At 29.6% G+C, this 17,969-nt stretch overlaps 1 protein-coding gene across 1 annotated transcript in view; it reads right to left on the reverse strand.

Moving 5' to 3' along the window:
* LOC111614054 (voltage-dependent calcium channel subunit alpha-2/delta-3-like) overlaps positions 1-17,751 on the reverse strand; it is a gene marked incomplete at its 5' end in the record, with an annotated part of 57,862 nt that extends 40,111 nt beyond the window's left edge. The window contains 4 exons of the mRNA XM_023355432.1: positions 4,691-4,753; positions 4,857-4,895; positions 12,888-13,027; positions 17,639-17,751. Of these exons, the coding sequence (XP_023211200.1) occupies positions 4,691-4,753; positions 4,857-4,895; positions 12,888-13,027; positions 17,639-17,751 (355 nt within the window). The remainder of the gene's footprint in view (positions 1-4,690; positions 4,754-4,856; positions 4,896-12,887; positions 13,028-17,638) is intronic.
* Positions 17,752-17,969: the final 218 nt, after the last annotated feature.

Below are 17,969 nucleotides of genomic sequence, written 5' to 3' on the forward strand. Positions count from 1 at the left end.
TAACCAGGGAGAGTGATGACAAATCCAGGCAGTCATCATCTAGTTGTCCGACTCCCGAGAAGAACTCAATACATATCTCTGCCACTTTCGAACCAAATCTCAAGTGTTACGCCCATTTGGATAATCTGTTGGATATTCTTTGTGGACTATCTTACTCATTTGTGAACTATTCTCTCCAAGATGCTGTGGTTGGATTAGTCCTTAGATCCAAGTCCTTAGATCTACCCCAAGACTCCTAACAAGGTATTTATCAACACGTGAATCATTTGTAAACTCTCTCTCTCAAATGGTCTAGTAATGTTCATTAGAACCTGTAGTCAGGCTTGGTACTCTTATATACCTGTAGGTTCTTTTGTTAGTATTAAAATCATTATTGTTAGTTAACCAATATTTAGAGTGAATCACTTCTTCGTCTCTCTCCTCACCTCTACTCCGAATCCAACTGCTTAATTGCGACCGCTCGCATATGTAAGAAATATCTGTTATGATTTCCAAGTCCTGAGAGACTCGGCGGTCACATCCTGATGTGGTGTCAAAGAAACACCGACCCTATAGTCACAAACACAACATAGATAACAACAAACCTATAACCATTTTAGCTCAATATGCCACAGAGTCCAGGGTGTCTGCAAATCTAAATGAAGCAAAGAATGATAAAAACAGTTTTTACATTCAACATCACCTAAGAACACTGGAAATATTGGAAATATTCAAGACCATATTGAAAAATAGTTGTATTAACCATAAAGACTCAGAATTCCTATCTAATGTTTGGTGATCATTCTTTTATAATAATAAACACTACAATAACCTAACAAACCAGTGACAAAATTATAAACAAAGTGCAAATGTTTTCATCCATGTTAAAAAGGCAACAAACTATTGAAAAAAAAAACACTAGAAATCACTGAACACATATAGGGGGAAGGGGAGTATGACATAAGAAGAAAGGAGGGGGAAAGGGAGTTTATATTTCATAGAAAGATTTCCAGGCAGTGGTGAAAGAATCAACATTGCAATAGTTATGGTTGAGTTATGGCAGGTGGTCTTGTAAATTTCCACTTGTTCCAGATGTTTAAGAACATATGGTTTGGATTTGTTATGTAAGAGGTGCAATAATCCTACTAATCAATTATATGTAAATAAGATGTAGACATAAGTAATTCCTATGGTTCATTGTACAGGGTGTCCACCATGAACCTGACACATTTGTTTCGACTGTCATATCGAAGTGCAAGGCAGTAATCAGATGTCATGCATTCCATTAGGCGGAGAAACTGGAAGTTGTATAGGTAATTTTGAAAACCTGCCAAAGTGACTGTAGGTGGCGTGGCAGTAGTCAAACGCAAAATGGCTTCTCCACAAGAGCAGGCACAAGGTATGTGGTGGATGCTGAAACAAATTCTGTGATTCCAGCAGGATGGTGTCCCTCCATATTGGAGCCTGCATGTTCAATGTTTCCTCGACACAGAGTTTCCTGATTGTTGGATTGGGTGCGGAGGACCGATACTGTGGCCTCCTCGATCGCCGGATATTAAGCCCTTAGATTTTTTTGGGGATTTGTCAAGGACAAGGTTTACACCAGTGTCAGAATTCATGACCTTCAATATCTTCATATGCGCATTCATGATGCTGTGGCTGCTGTCATGCCCGAGATGCTTGAAAGAATTCTAGCAGGAAATGGCGTATAGACTCGATGTTCTATGTACAACAAAAGGAGCTCACGTAGAGGTTCACTGATTTTTTTTAATAAAACTTTTTGAGTTTTTCATCACAAAATCTGCATTACTTTACATCCTTCCTGAGCGGTAGATTTTTTACAACAGTTTCAAATGTATAAGGTTCATTGTGGACTCCTTTTATTTGTAATTTTTATTGCATTTTTAATTTTACTATTTATATACATATTAATGTATACACAATTACAATGTTTAAAAATGAAAAAAAAAAAAAAGAATTTATAATTAACTTCATGGAAAATTTAAAACATTCCATGTTGAAATTCAAATTTGTAAAATTTCAAACCTGAAGCAGGTTTATAAAATAAACTGAAAACATTTGTTGTACTAATTCTGCTTGCTGGAGCTATATAAGGTGTGTTTGGCTTTACAAATTTACTGAGTTTCCTGATGTTTATGAGAACAAAAATCACAGAATAATATTCAAATTTAGACTGTTATGTTACAATGTTTAAATCCTGATTATTTTGTTGTAGGAACCATTTTTTAATCACAGAAATTTTCAAATCTGCTTATTCTGCTATAATGACTTTAGGCTTTATGGTTCCAAATGATACAGAAAACCTCTTTTAGAATTGGCATACATATAAAATAAAATAAACAGATGAAAAGCAGGTTGGTAATTCTTGAGGGTGGTGCATATAAACAGAATGCTTAACTTATCCAGTTCTCCCATTGTCTACTATAGCACAATTAAGCTTTCTAAAAGATAACAATATCCTCATGGTCTTTGATATTGATACAATTCATTTTTCTCTCCAATAGATAAATTTCAAGCTATTCTAATGATTTCAATTCCTCTTTTTGCCTTATTGGTTGGATTAATTCCACTTCATTAAAAAGCACCTCTATTTTAGGGTCAATTGTGTATGCAGCTAGGTCTACAGAGTGAACTGCTTTTCTTATATCTGCTTCATGCACTTTTAAAAGTGCAAGAAAGAATAAGAAGCTGCCTTACTTGAAACATTTCACAATGTAACAGAATACTATATATCCTGGGCATTCAAAGTTGGTACTGTATATCTTATTCATTACATACGAGTTTATAATCATTGAATTTCTTCAGGAAAGAAGTTTATTTCATCACCTAGCTGCCTTTCTATATAACAAATTAAGTGTAAGATAATATGTGATGTTTGTGGTTACCTTGTTTTGTTTAATACTTTGAAGCCTGGCTCCTTTGCAATAAAAATCTGAACAAAGCAGTTCATTGGTTTAACTGGATGTCCATGTCTTCTTGCTATTATTTTAATATTTATTCTGTCATTCATCTTTGACATTAAGTTGAGGGAAAAATCACAGACTTGCTGAGGAGGACCTTTTTAAAAGCTGAAATTCATACCATGATTTATAGCAATTAATAAAGATTTTTGTGATTAATCTGTATATAATAATTGTACAGTAATAGCCAAATTTAATAATTACATGAGCATACACATGAATGAAAAGCAAAAGATCAAATATTTTTTTTTATGAAACAAGAATTATTGTTCCTTGTTCTTTCTTCACTCTTTCTTTTCAGAAGACCAATAATGAATCTTGACATGATGTCTTTTGTTGTTTATGTGTCTGATGACAAAAAATCCAAAGATGACAAGAGATCACTCACTTCTATTTGTATATGAAATATAGTGTTGTTTACATGTATATTGAGCCAAAAATAAATATATCCAAGCTGATCTTTGTTTTAAGCTTAGCTTAAAATGTTTTTGCTTAGTTAATCATGAACAATTAATACAATCTGACCATAAGGAAATGCCAAAAATAATATGAAAAAAAACTCATCCTTTTCACTGTTAATATGGAAAAAGTTTCTTCTAATAACAGATCCAGGAAGTTATAAAGGAGCAATTTAATTACAATTTAATAATAATACAAAATTTATGGACACACAAGAAGTCAACAACATTTAAAGTCAAAAAAGGTGATTAGCTTGGATAATCAGTAGTATATTGTATTTCACATTAATTTTATAATAAATTTGATATTAGAATGATATAAAACTTTATAACTTCCCTGATGGTAGATTATAGGTCTCTGATTATAAATTATGGCAATTCTTTTGAAACCTCAAAACTAGATTTCTTCTTTTGAAACATCAAGATTTCTTGACCTAACAAAACATCTTTTATGTTTTGACATCATGACATCAGTCAAGAAATCTTGACATGATGTCATTTGTCATTTATGTATCTGATGACAAAAAAGACAAAGATCAATGAAAAGACAAAAATGATGACAAGAGATCATTTACTTCTATTTGATCATTCACTCTGCTGGATTAAAAGGTTCTTGGATTGCAATATGACATTTAACATTTAATTGCTATATTATGCTATGAGAAAATGTGACCAATTGTTTGGACTTAAAAATAATTTTTTTTAATATACTAGTTTCATCCATTGTAATTGTAGATTATTATAAAGTAAAAGTTATAAAAAGAGACTAACTATTTTATTATTCTGGATTTTAAATCTTCAATGTATGTAAAGTCAAATGAGTGCTGAATTATTGAGCTATAATATAGCTATGTAATTAATTAAATACTAAATAATTTGTCTAGAGGTAGGCAGTTATGCTGCCATCTCATACTAGATTTAATAATTATAATAAATTTAATTTAATTTAAAACTGTCTGAAAGAGAAGAATTAGGTCATTTTAAATTGAATTGTTTAACATCTCTCCTAGATTTGAGAATACTTCTTTTTAATAATTATTAAAATATAAAACTATCATTTATTACAGATGTATCAACAAAACAATTAAACAATGATATGAACTTGTGCAAATTATATGACAATAAACTTTATTTTTACCAATGTAAATTTGCACTGGAATTATAAACAGCTATGAATTATTGACAGAATATTATGTTAACTTTTGATAAAAAATGGATATTAAAATAGATGTCATTTACATATTTATTATATAGATTTATTTTAAAACTTACGTGCTCATGAATTTCCGAAACTACAACAAAACCATTATTATCAAGGAGATAGCAATCCAGTCTCTAAATATTAATATACAAATACATATATATATATAAGTATAAAAAAACTGTTATTAGGTTAATTTGTAAAGCACATTTGATTATATAATTAATATATATTTACCTCATCACTACATTTAAATTTACAAAATGGCATTGCACACTAAAAAGTTTAAATAAAATAAAACATGATTAAATTCAATTATTTATAATCTTTTTATTAATTATTCATACAATAAACATCAACAAAATTGAAAAAAGGAATATGTGCTCTCATCAATTACAATTTACATTGGTAATAAAATTACAAATTTCAGGAAAAAAGTGTCTATAATACATGTAAATTTACACTATTTACATTAAAACAGAAAATATAAACTAGAATAAAATATTAAAAAATAAGTAAAAATTCAACAAACTTCAGAGATTTATTTATTCCTTTTAAGAGACATTTTGCTAATGTTCAATTTATTTCAATAATTTGAAATTTGTAAAGGTTGGTTCACATTATGGTGGAAAATTCCATGGCATCAAAAAGACCTGTTCACATTGTACCTTGTGTAACTTTGACCTTCACAAGCATATACTGACTGTAAATGTTGAATAAGCTACAACCTTATTCAACATTTTGCTTAAATAAAAATTGGATGCTAGCATAACAATAATCATGGTAAATTGTATTTAATTTTAAATAATGTTTTATCAAAATTTAGGAATAATGATAAGTCTAACAAGAGAATTTGAAAGAAAGTTATATTTTGGAAAGAGATAAATTAGAATATCATGATAACCAAATTGCTGAAATATAATTAAATAATCATATTTCGACATAATCATAATTTAAATAATCATATATCAAAGACCACAAGAGGTGATCAAGATTTCTGTCCTCTCATCATTTCAATGCTTATATCACACAGTATGATTGAACATTGGGTTGGAAACTTGCCATGTTGAGAAACAACTTATGTCATTCAAATAATTTTGTCATTGGACAAATGTCCAACTTTCCACTTGCCATTGTAAAAGTTGCACTGGACTCAGTTTGTTAATCAGTTAGTCAGTTTGCTACTTTTCAGTCATAAAATGATGTCATGACAGCAATTACTGCTTGCTGCTGCAGAATCCGTCATAATGTGAGCCAGCCTTAATTATTAAGACTGACATGAGTAGACTAAAAATGTTCATTCTCCCCCACAAAATTTAAGGTCTTTAAAATTCAGTGAATATAATCAAAATCATAATTAAAATTTAGTGAATTTAAACAAAAATTAAAACCAATGACATTTCATTGATTCTTAGTGTTATTTATTTAATGTCATTAAATTTAATCAAACTCAAGTCATTAACTTAAAAAAGTAAATATAAAAAAATTTAAACAAACTCAATAATATGAGCTTTATATATTTTCCCACAATTTTTCATACCCTTGAATACAAATTTTAAATCTTTCATATCATCTAAATTTTCGTCCTTTAAGTTTTTATTAAATTTATCAGGAAGAAAAACTTGAAATTCATTCAATTCTTCATCCTTAAGAACTACTAATTTTTTATCACCAAAGCATGTTGATACTGTTTTAAAATAATCAATAGGATATTCATAATCAATTTCCAACTCGTTTAGTTTCTTTGTTGGAATATTTTGAAGTTTACCAATATTGTTTAGTTTTTTCAATGTGTCCATTTATATAGGAAAAAAAATTAATCAATATAATTTATAAATATTGTAATAGTATATTTTAAAATTTTATCTAAGAAATTCTCATCATAGGAAGGATATTTTCCTATAGTTTTAACTGTAATTATATCTCTTATATTGAATGGAATTGTTTCATTTATGACTATATAAGTTTCTTCTCTCTCTTTTTTAAAAGAAAATGCTAATTTTTCATTGATAAATATACCGAGAGATAAATAAGATATTACTATATTACATGTAAAATAAATCTTACTAATGAAACCATTAGATTCTAACACATATTCTCTTTCATAATTTTTTATGATATTTTTTATATCACTATCATCAATAGGAAAATTGCCTAAGGTTAAATAAAATTCTACATCTTCTGTTGGTCTAGGTAAATGTCGAAAACCTCTTAAGATGAATGAATAGTAAATTTTAAAATAATTTTTGAGATATGATTTTGTAACTGTATCTGTGTCATTAATTGGATTTTTTAAATTAGTTATTCTTTTATTATCAGAATCATAAAAATCATTTTTCAATAAAAGAGCAGGAGGACCATATAATCCATTTTCAGTTCTTGAAAGCATATTATTGTCTTTTGTATCAACTTGACTAAGAATAAAGGTATGATTATCTACATAAAATTTAGTGGCAACCTCAAAGTTAGATGTAGGTTGCAATACATTTATTATTTTTTTATTTTTTACATCAAACACATCCTCATCATTTATGGTTAAAGCATTATTCTGAAAATATCTTTTATTCACAACATTTTTGTCTTCCGTTGGATCATCAACATTACCAATTCTTTTATTTTTTGCATTGAAAGCACCATTATGCATTTGTAGACATCTACTATCTAATGTATGAAGTTTTTTACCCGTTTCTATTAAGAAATTATTAACGCTTAAATTTAATTCATTAATATTTTTTTCTAAATTAGTTTTATCTGCTTCTAATATTTTTAATTTATCATCATTTTCCTCAGCGAAAGCTTGAAAATCATTATTTAATTCATTGATTATTTTTAATTTATTATCAATATATTCATTAGTTGCAGCATCGTTTTCATCTATTGGATGTCCACAATATTTTAAGATCTTATTTTTCATATGATAATTTCCATCATACATTAATTTGAAACCATTACCCAGAGGACCAGGAGGACCTTCTTTTACTTCATCATAATAATGACCAAAAGGAAACCAAGCCATTTAATTACTTTAAAGTTTTAATGGTTTCAAAAGTCCTGTTGTACATATTCATAAATCCTTTTCTTTTTTCAACTAAAACGAAATAAAATCTATACGGTTTAGTAGGTGTTTCTCTCAATTGCCAAAAGAATTCATCTTTCAAATTATCAACATTATTATAAGAGGGGTGATTAGAAACATCGAAATGAATTATTGGATACAGTCTTCCATAGTTTGTATAACTTACTAAACAACCAGACTCTGTGCTATTGGTATTTAATCCTGCCGCTAAGAAATCAGAATAATATCTTGAATAATCTAATTCTTCAGGTTTAAAGCTAACATTATAATCTTCTGTTGAATATTTATCATTATTAATTCTTAACCATCTCATCATATCTAAGTTATCGAATATCATATTATTTTGATTCTGATCGTTTTCCTTTTCTTGATATTGTGGGATTACAAAATTATTTCTGATTTCATCTGTAGTTGTACTTACAATTATTGTACCGCTAGAACCATTTTGAACGTTACTTTTAATTAATCTGACAGAACACCAGTTAATTTCTATATCTGATGAGGGATTTAGAGATACACTATTAAAATTAACTTGTGGTTCTGGATATAGCTTAATATGTGGTAACCAAAGTGAAATATCAGATACTATAACTTTATAATTCGGATTGTCAACGTTAGTATGGATCATATCATTATTCGAATTTCTCCAGAACACAAATCTAACATCAATGTTTGATATTATTTTCCTAAAGTCGTTGAAAAATCCAAACATCTGTTTAATTGGTATCCACAGTTTGATCTTGTTACTGTTTTTGGTTAATATCCATCTTTCCGTAAATCCTTTGTTATAATTTGCATTTTTCTTTAATCCTTTTAAAAAGGTCTCCATTTTTTCTCCAGTTCCAAGAGATTGATCATAGGGTCCATTAAATATTAAAATTTACTTATCTGGAGATTATGAGGTGTCAATGAAAAACAGCATATTGGTTGCTTTGGAAGTAGAATAATGTTTTGTAAAGTTTATAAGACCGCTAATGTGATGAACTAATGAGGGTAATTCAATTTCTTCAATTAGTGTTTTACCAATGTGTAATTCAGATCTCAAGAATAAATTTCCAGTATTTACCAAAGTTACGTTATCACTTCCAATCGAAGAACCATCCTGTTTCATAATTTTTAATTCTGGGCAGATATATCCACTGGAATATAAAATCATATCATTTACATCTTTAATGTAAAATTCATATTTCGCTGATTCCTTTTCATCGACAGTAACTTTATCTTCTCTATGCCGTTTGTACTCAAAACTTTCGATTTCATTCTTGTAATAATTAGGAAGAGATAAATCCCAAATCTTTTCCATTTATTAGTATAAAAATTTCTTGAATCCTGTTCCATATAAACTTCGCTTACTTATAATATTCCTTACTCTATTTTCCACACTCAAAGATTTTTTAGATATAAGTTTATTTTTAACAATCTTATCCTCAACCATAAATTTGGTCTGTTTTAATAATTTCTTATCAGCCGTTTTAATTACATCGATAAATATATTTCCTCCATAATATTTTTTACTTCGAACTAACAGTCTATGTTTATTATAATTCATTTATTTAGTCTAAAATTAAATGAAAAACAACTCTCTGTTTATTAAGATCAATTAAATTATCATCCTGATCAGTTATCCACATCCGAATTCTATAAATATAATGATTTCTATTAATGTCTGCAAATATAGGATTAATCTCTTCAATTTTTATCAAACTTCCAGGAGGATAATGTTAGGGTTAACGTCTTTTATCATTTAACTTTTAACGATAAGCCAATGATAATTCGTCAGTTCACAGCGCAGGATAGGATGACAAATTATACATACCAGCAAGCAATGTCTTCAATACTTTATTAAAGTTATTATTAAGGACATAAATCACAAAGCAGTTTACTGCACACAACAAGTAAGAAAAAACGAAAACGAAACTAACTAAAAAAAACGGGGATATCAATCTTTAAAAAACGGGACGAGATCTCGCACTCTTCTCGCGAGCACTATCGTTGAGGAGTTATTAATAAACACGGACGTCTAACATTCCCCACTAACTCCGAACACGATGAATGCATATTTAAAGCACATCTATGAGTTTCAAATCGAGGTCTTGGCAGAGGCTTTGTAAAAATGTCAGCAACCATTTCTTGCATTGGACAATACACAACTTCAATTATGTTCTTTCTTTGTAGATCTCTGATGTGATAATACTTTGTGTCTATGTGTTTTAGTCTTGAATTGTGTTTTTCACTTTGTGAAAGTTTTATTGTTGCTTGATTATCTTCTATAATTTTGACTGGCAGATTTTGTTTTAGCTCAAGTTCTTCTGTCAGACGTAAAACCCATAGTAGTTCTTGCGTAGAACTTGCTAAAGAAACATATTCAGCTTCTGTTGAGGATAGAGCTACACAGTTTTGTTTCCTTGATTTCCATGATATGCAATTTTCTCCAAGGTATATCACGTTTCCTGATGTTGATTTTCTGTCGTGTCTGTCTTGAGCCCAATCAGCATCACAGTAGACCTTTAGCTCAGGTTTTTCAGTTGATGAAATTTGTAGTTGCAGATATTTTGTTGATTTAAGATAGCATATAATTCTCTTAACAGCATTCCAATCTCGCTGTCTTGGATTTTCACATCTTCTGCTAAGAATGTGTGTTGAAGCTGCTATATCTGGTCTTGTAACAGTTGAAATATATAAGAGAGCCCCCACTGCCTGCCTATATTTTGTGTTATTTTGAAGCAGGTCTTCTTCTCCTTGTAGTTTGTAATAGTCTGTTTCCATTGGAGTAGAAACTGGCTTTGCATCTTGCAAATTAAACTTCTGTACAAGCTCTTCTATTTTATTTTGTTGACTTAACAAAAAACTTCCATCTTTCTTTCTTTTTACTTCTATTCCCAAGTAAAACTTTACTTCTCCTAGATTTGTAATATCATAGTTTTCTTTAAGAATTTTTACTATTTTACTAATGCTTATTTCACTTTCTGCACTAATCAAAATATCATCCACATATAGCACACAATATACAATATTTTTCCCTTTACCCTTGGTAAACAAACAGATGTCAGCTTTGCTTTGTTTAAAACCTTGATTAATTAGAGTTGTTGCTATTGCCTCATTCCATGCTTTGGCAGCTTGTTTAAGACCATAAATAGCTTTTTGTAGCTTGCATACTTTTCCTTTTTCTTCAAATCCTATAGGTTGTGTCATGTAAACATCCTCATTTAATTTTCCATTTAAAAATGCAGTTTTAACATCAACATGATGTACTTTCATTCCTTTATATGCAGCTGCAGCTAAAACTGCTCTAATAGTTGTATGTTTAACAACTGGTGCAAATGTTTCATCAAAGTCAGTTCCAAATCTTTGATCATAGCCTTTTGCTACTAATCTTGCTTTGCATTTTGTTTCTCTTCCATTTTCATCATACTTTGTCTTGAAAACCCACTTACATCCTATTGCTCTTTTATCTTGTGGTAAATCAACTAATTTCCAAGTTTCCTTTTCTTTTAGGGAATTAATTTCTTCACTCATTGCTTTTTCCCATTTTAGCTTTTCTTCCTTTGGTAATTCCAATATATCTTCAAATGACTTTGGATCTCTATGTGGAATTTTAACTTCAGCTTTGAATGTCAGTTTTTCTGGAGGTATACCTTTGGTTGATCTTTCAGACCTTCTTAGTGGAATTTCTGATTCTGTTTCTTCTTCTGTTTGCATTTCTACAGACTCTGTTTCTTCTTCTGAGTCTTGCTCTTCTGGAAAACTTTCATTAACATGGAAAAATTGGAAGGCATCTTTAGTATTCCATAGTTTATGTTTTCCTTTATTTTCTTTTCCTGTATTCATTTCTAGGAATTTTACTGATCTGCTTATTATTACATTTCTATCACCTGTGTAAATCCTGTATCCCTTACTTCTCATATCATACCCTACAAATATACCTTCAATGGCTTTTTCATCTAATTTTCTTCTTTTATGCTTATTTATGTAGGCATATGCTTTACATCCAAAAACTTTAAGATGGTTTAGGTTGGGCTTTCTTTTGTTCCACAACTCATATGGTGTTTTATTTATTATTTTAGTAGGTAATCTGTTCTGCAAATAATTTGCAGTTATTACTGCTTCTCCCCAAAAGGATTTTTCAAGATTTGCATTTATTATCATAGCTCGTGCCATTTCTATGAGAGATCTGTTCTTTCTTTCTGCAACACCATTTTGTGCAGGAGAATAAGGTATTGTAGTTTGATGAGTGATTCCTTGTTTTGTTAAATATTCTTCAACATTTTTATTACAGTATTCACCACCGTTATCTGATCTTAGTGTGTTGATTTTTCTTCTAAATTTATTTGTAGTAGAAGCTACAAATTCTTTCAGTTTTGTAAGAACTTCATCTTTGCTTTCAATTAGATATACCATAGTAAATCTAGAAAAGTCATCTACAAATGTAAGGAAGTAGCTCTTTCCTTGTTGGTATATAGCTGCTTTTCAACTTTGTATTTTAATTCTTATTTTCTGTCTTCTTTTTCAGAGTAAATTTGGTTAGTCCTAGCTGTAAGTTTGATTAGAAACTCTTAGCTTGGTTTCTGGTTAGGTTCATCCTAGGTTATGGTAGGTTAGTTTAGTTAGTGAGTAAGTTAACATTTAAAAAAAATAAATAAAGAAAGAAAGAAAAAAATAACAAATCTGGGATCTTGCTCATTTGTCTCTGTCTGTCTGTTCATATCATCTAGCTGTTAAGTAGTATTAAGATTCGTGATCACGTTCAGTTTCATAAGCATTAAGTAGTTATAAGTCTTCCTACTAACAGCCACTTGGCACTAACTTCTACACTTAGCTATTCATGGCGGCACTCAATTATTGATGTTCACTACACACAGGTTTTCTTGTAGACCCTTCGGGGGACTACGGCCTTGCATGCCAAGATCAAACATAGAGGGTACTGTAGCCATATGTATGCTGTTCAGAGGGATCCTACCTTTCTCTACTGTCTATTTATATTTATAATATGTAAGAAAAATAATTACTATGATATATATTACAATAGTTTATTTATAATAAAAATAATTCATAACTTTTATTAAAACATTGGATTTTTAAAGTAACATATAGAAACATACGTAAAAATTATCAACAAAAAATTAACTGATCTAAATGTACAAAATAAGATTAAATTATTATAACAGTAAATATTTTCTTAAAGATAACTTTACTTGAGAAGTGATATTGAAGAATCTTTCTGCAAAAGCTGAATGTCGGAAGTGCAGACCAACAACTGCAACAGGTGCTTTTCTGGATCCTTTTCCTATAAATATTGCATGACTGGCAGTTACTAAGCTATTGTTACGTGCTCCTAAAAAAAAAAAAAAAATTAACATTTTATATTCAAGAGCAATTATTAATCTATTGTTCTTTGCTTTTGATGAATGAGCTATTTCATGAAAACTAAAAATACTTATTTGTTTTTTTTTCTGTGTACTTAACAAATATAATCAAATCATCAAAGACTGAAACTTACAAATTTTAAGGAACATATTTAAATTGTTAGTTTTCATTAAAAACCCATCCTTTATTCTGCCAGTTGAACTAGATGAACTTGACAATTATAAATAAATTTGCAATATTTTTAAATATGTAATATTCTAACTCTAGCTCTTATAAAATATATGTATTTTACAATCTTTCTCAAAATTTTCCTATATATAAAGTTCTTAGATATGAAAAACATTGACGTAGGTGGCTCTTTGCATGATCATAACTGCCTTGCTCTTATTCGTTTTAACTAATATGATGTTGTTGGACCTGAGCCTGTGCTTGATGTAGTTTCAAAGCATATGAACTTCAGGGTCAGGTTTGTGATTTTCAAGAGCATATAGTGCCTTCCATCACAGATAGTCTTTGCAAGTTTCTGGGCACTTACTATTCCCTTTTGATAGAAACTTTTCCAAGCATGGTATGAATGAAAATGGATTAGATGCAGCAAATTCAGGAACAAATATTGATTCAAATTTGAAAGTCTTGCAGAAATACTCTGGAAGAGTAATGATTCCCAACATACTATAACATTGTTGAATTTAGGTTTGGGCTGCCGTTTCTGTGCTTTGAATATCCAACTGATTTTTTTATTGTATTTACATTGCAGATTACATCTGACCCTCTCTTCCAGATCAATGACTCTAGACTTCACCTGTTTCAGGATTATATTAACATGTTGATACAATTTCTCTTCCAGAGTGACGAGATGATTCAATCTGTGGTACATCGGCTATCTGGTATTACATACGGCCATTCTAAGGCAAAGAAAATGTATTTTTGGCAGAAGTGCATCACAACCATATGATAGCTTTATTTGAAAAATGCTTATAGAAAACATTCCATTGTGCAGCAGTTAATCAAAAACTTCAGCTTCTCTCTTGCCTTAGTTAGGGATAGAATGGCTTTTCTGTAATGTTTGGCCAACGATTCATGTGGTAAATAGAAGCATAAGAACTATGATTTATCTCAAACCTATATACATTCCCCTCTTTATACCTGATAAGTCTTCAGACTCTTGGCATTTTAAGTTAGCCTCATTCCATGCCCTTGTTACAAGAGCATACACACATCGTTTGGACACCAAGAGAGAAATTGAACGCATTTAAGCATATGGTTTCCACCCATAGGTACAGTCATTCTTTAATCAATACCCTGGCTTCCATACATCAATCTAATTTAGCTACTACCAGAACTCATGCAACAAGGCGGACTTTAATCGGGTAGTTTTAGGTTATGAACCATCCCTGCATCAACTTTACTGTAAGATTGCTATGGATTTAAATTTGATGTTAGCGTATAAGAGAAAACACAATGTTTTTGCCTCTTATCTAACACAAAGGATAGCGTGAATAACACTAAAGCACTTGGTGTATACCTTATCCCATTACAAGATAGATGGTTTAACACACATTTGTCATACATAAGATGTACTGTACATATAGATCCTGCAAGCCAGAATATGCAACCACAAATATGATGTAGCCAAGGAAATTTCAACATGGCACTTGCCCATTTTGACACTGAATCTAAGGTTTTTCCCTGCTGGGATGAAGCTCACTTTTAGATAGGGTCTTTGACCAATAGGGAGGCTTTAGAAATCTATATGGCTGAGAAGAAAGAATGTTGTGTTAACTTTGATGGCATTACAATACTGTGGAAATATTTTATAGATTCACACAAAATTTCATGTGTTTAATTTTATTATTTAATATCAGGCCATGTAAAGATCTAAATCATTCAAAGTCTTTCATTTATTTTTATGCTTTAAACTGTGCATCATGACACATATCAAATATTGTTTTAAATAATTGGAATTTTTATTTTAAATGTAACTGTATTCTCCATCAAATGATAGTTCTATTTGTTTTTGTTTTTCATTTTATTTTCTGATGAGAATAAAAATATTAGAACCTTACAATTATTTGCTGGAAATTGCATATAGGTGTTAGTTTCATCTTGGTCATACAATTATAATCTTCCTGCTACTCATGGGACCCACATTTTCTCTTTTTCCAGCTCCCGTCCAAAAATTGTCTCATCAATGTTCTTTCTCTCCTTTTTAGGTGAATAACAAAACCAGTTGGACTGGTTCTTATTTGGACAAAAGAGGACTCTATCCCAGAATTGAAAAAGACCCCCTTGGCAAAGAAGAAAGACAGCAAGATAGTAGAAAGAACAAAAAAAAAAAATAAATAAAGGGAAAGAAAAATTAATGTTAGCACAAATAAATTATAACATATAGCACCACAAGTGTAATGCAAGAAATGTTTTCATAGTAAATGTAAGAGACAACTTAGTCACACAACAGATGGCATTTATGAGGCAAGTGCATTTTTTCACTGTGCATGCAGTTCAAATGCACAAGCATTGTTTGAATTCTAGGTCAAATTTCTCTCAAATTTAGCATTTAAACTCTGGAATGCTCAAGGTTAGAGTTGTTTGAAACACAAGATACCACAGTGTTTGAATACAAAATTAACTTGTTTAACTCAACATATCTTAGAAACAAAGACAACCTATGACTTCATAGCAACAACATAATAATTTCATAACATTACTTAATTTAACATTTGTTTGATTTCAAATTTGTAAAAAACATGAACTGATGAGTTATTTGTAACAACTAAATAATGAAGATGTAAATTCTACACTATTCTTTTCACAGAAATTATACAAATCACTTTACTGTGGTTTGTAACAGTTTATCTTACTAGCCATAGTTAACTAACTGTATGATAAATGTTTACTTTTTGCTACCTTTTACTCTTCTTATATAAATTTAAGTACAAAAACTAAATTTTAAAGAATGTTTTATTAAAAGCATATTGTGTTAAAAAACCATGTATGATACTTATTAATGGTATATGTGAAACATGACATCACAAGTATAATTTGCCTCCCTTCCAAAGTTCAGGATGTGTCACATTCTGACTACTTTCCTCTCCCATGAAGTGTGACATCATTAATGGAGTCAGCTCCTAAGTCTAATTACCGTATTTTGACGAGTATAAGTTGCACTTTTTTTTACTACTTTTTGGGGCTCAAAATCATGGTACATCTTATACTCGACAAGTAACCATTTTTACAATGAAATTACCTACAGTAGTGGTCCACTCTAGGAACCAACCTGTGCAGTGGTCCGTTAAGCAGATGGTCCCTCAACCGAATGGCTAGAGTATCTAGATTATCAGAGTAGCAACACACGAGTCATCGCCGCCATGTTCTGTCGATTGTCATCATGTGACCTCTGAGTTTATATTAAGAAATGACAATTATTTCAGTTTAATAAAGGTATCGATTCATCCATCCATCATATTTTTAAATAAAAAAATGAATAAAATGCATCTTTAGATAATCCCATTAAAACAGTTTTTTTCTAAATTTTTTGTCTCAAAACAGGGGTGCGTCTTATACTTCGAGTTATACTTGTCAAAATACAGTAATATTATTTAGTACAGATATCAAGAGATATTTTAAATCTTAAATTTGCTTAATTGACTTAAGGTCTAAACTAACTGATATAAACAGATCTTTCCTTCCTATATGTTTATTTTATTAAAATAGAGCATATGAAACAAATACTTTTTTGTTTTATTTATTCTGTAGTAACCTTCCAAGTTTGATTTCTTTTAATATTTTAATTTTAATGTTAAATGAAATAAAATTTATAACAATAAACAAAATCATAAAGTGTTTTTTTATTTAGTTGTCTATTATTATTATTACTTTATTATTTTTATGATATACATCAAAGTATCTCTCATTAATGAAAATGCTTGAAGCTAGTCACAATATTATAAATTACCAGTATTAAATGGTTATTTTCAGGTACAATAACCAAAATATTACTTATTTTGGATTATAAGAAGTAATAAATAATATTTTGGTCACTGTACCTGAAAATAGACTTTTGACCACTTAACAGTCATCAGCTAACCATGAAATTCAAATCTACATTTTATATCATTTGTTTGTAGTCTTAGCTGAAGATGGTTATATAAGTGGCCAAAAGCACATCTATATAAATATACAATATTAATATTAATCTGTTGTGACTATAATCTATTAACCCTTTGGTTAATAGGGCTTATTATACTAATTTAAATTGCAGATGAAATTAGATTGAATCAGTCTCTTGGTTCAAGAGAATAAACTTCAGGTGCAAATAAAAGTTTATTCTTTTGAACCAACAGACTGATTCAATCTCTTAATTTCATCCACAGTATAAAAAGTTCTATTAGTAGATTATACTTATAATAGACTAATATTAATAAAATAATATTTAAAGAACTAGAATCCATTAATTAATTAATACAACAGTTTAATTACCTGAAAATAGCAGTTTAATCCTAGTAATTCATCTTATTAATAAAAATTAAAAATAACTTTTCAAGTATATATTATAATTAATTTGTTAATAGAATCCTACCTGCATCAAATGGAACCGAGAAAACAAAACTAGTATCATTAATTTGATGAAAATCTACTGCTCTTTTGTAAAATAATTCATCTGTAGCTCTAGTATGTACTTCATAAAATGGTCTGTAACAAAAAAAACGCTAAACTTAAATCAATGTTTTTATTAAATTATTAATTTAAGACAACTTCTAAATTATTAAGATACATTGTGACATTAAAACAAGTATAAAAACCAAAGGCAATTCAAAAATGAATCTTTCAAATGTTCATAGCATACATATGTAGAGATACCCAAAAATAACCAGAACTGTTTTTTAAGCAGTTGTATTTAGTCCCCTTCA

This window comes from Centruroides sculpturatus, unplaced genomic scaffold, assembly GCF_000671375.1.
Source record: "Centruroides sculpturatus isolate CEXI.00-Female unplaced genomic scaffold, Cexi_2.0 scaffold1863, whole genome shotgun sequence".
Lineage (NCBI taxonomy): Eukaryota > Metazoa > Arthropoda > Arachnida > Scorpiones > Buthidae > Centruroides > Centruroides sculpturatus.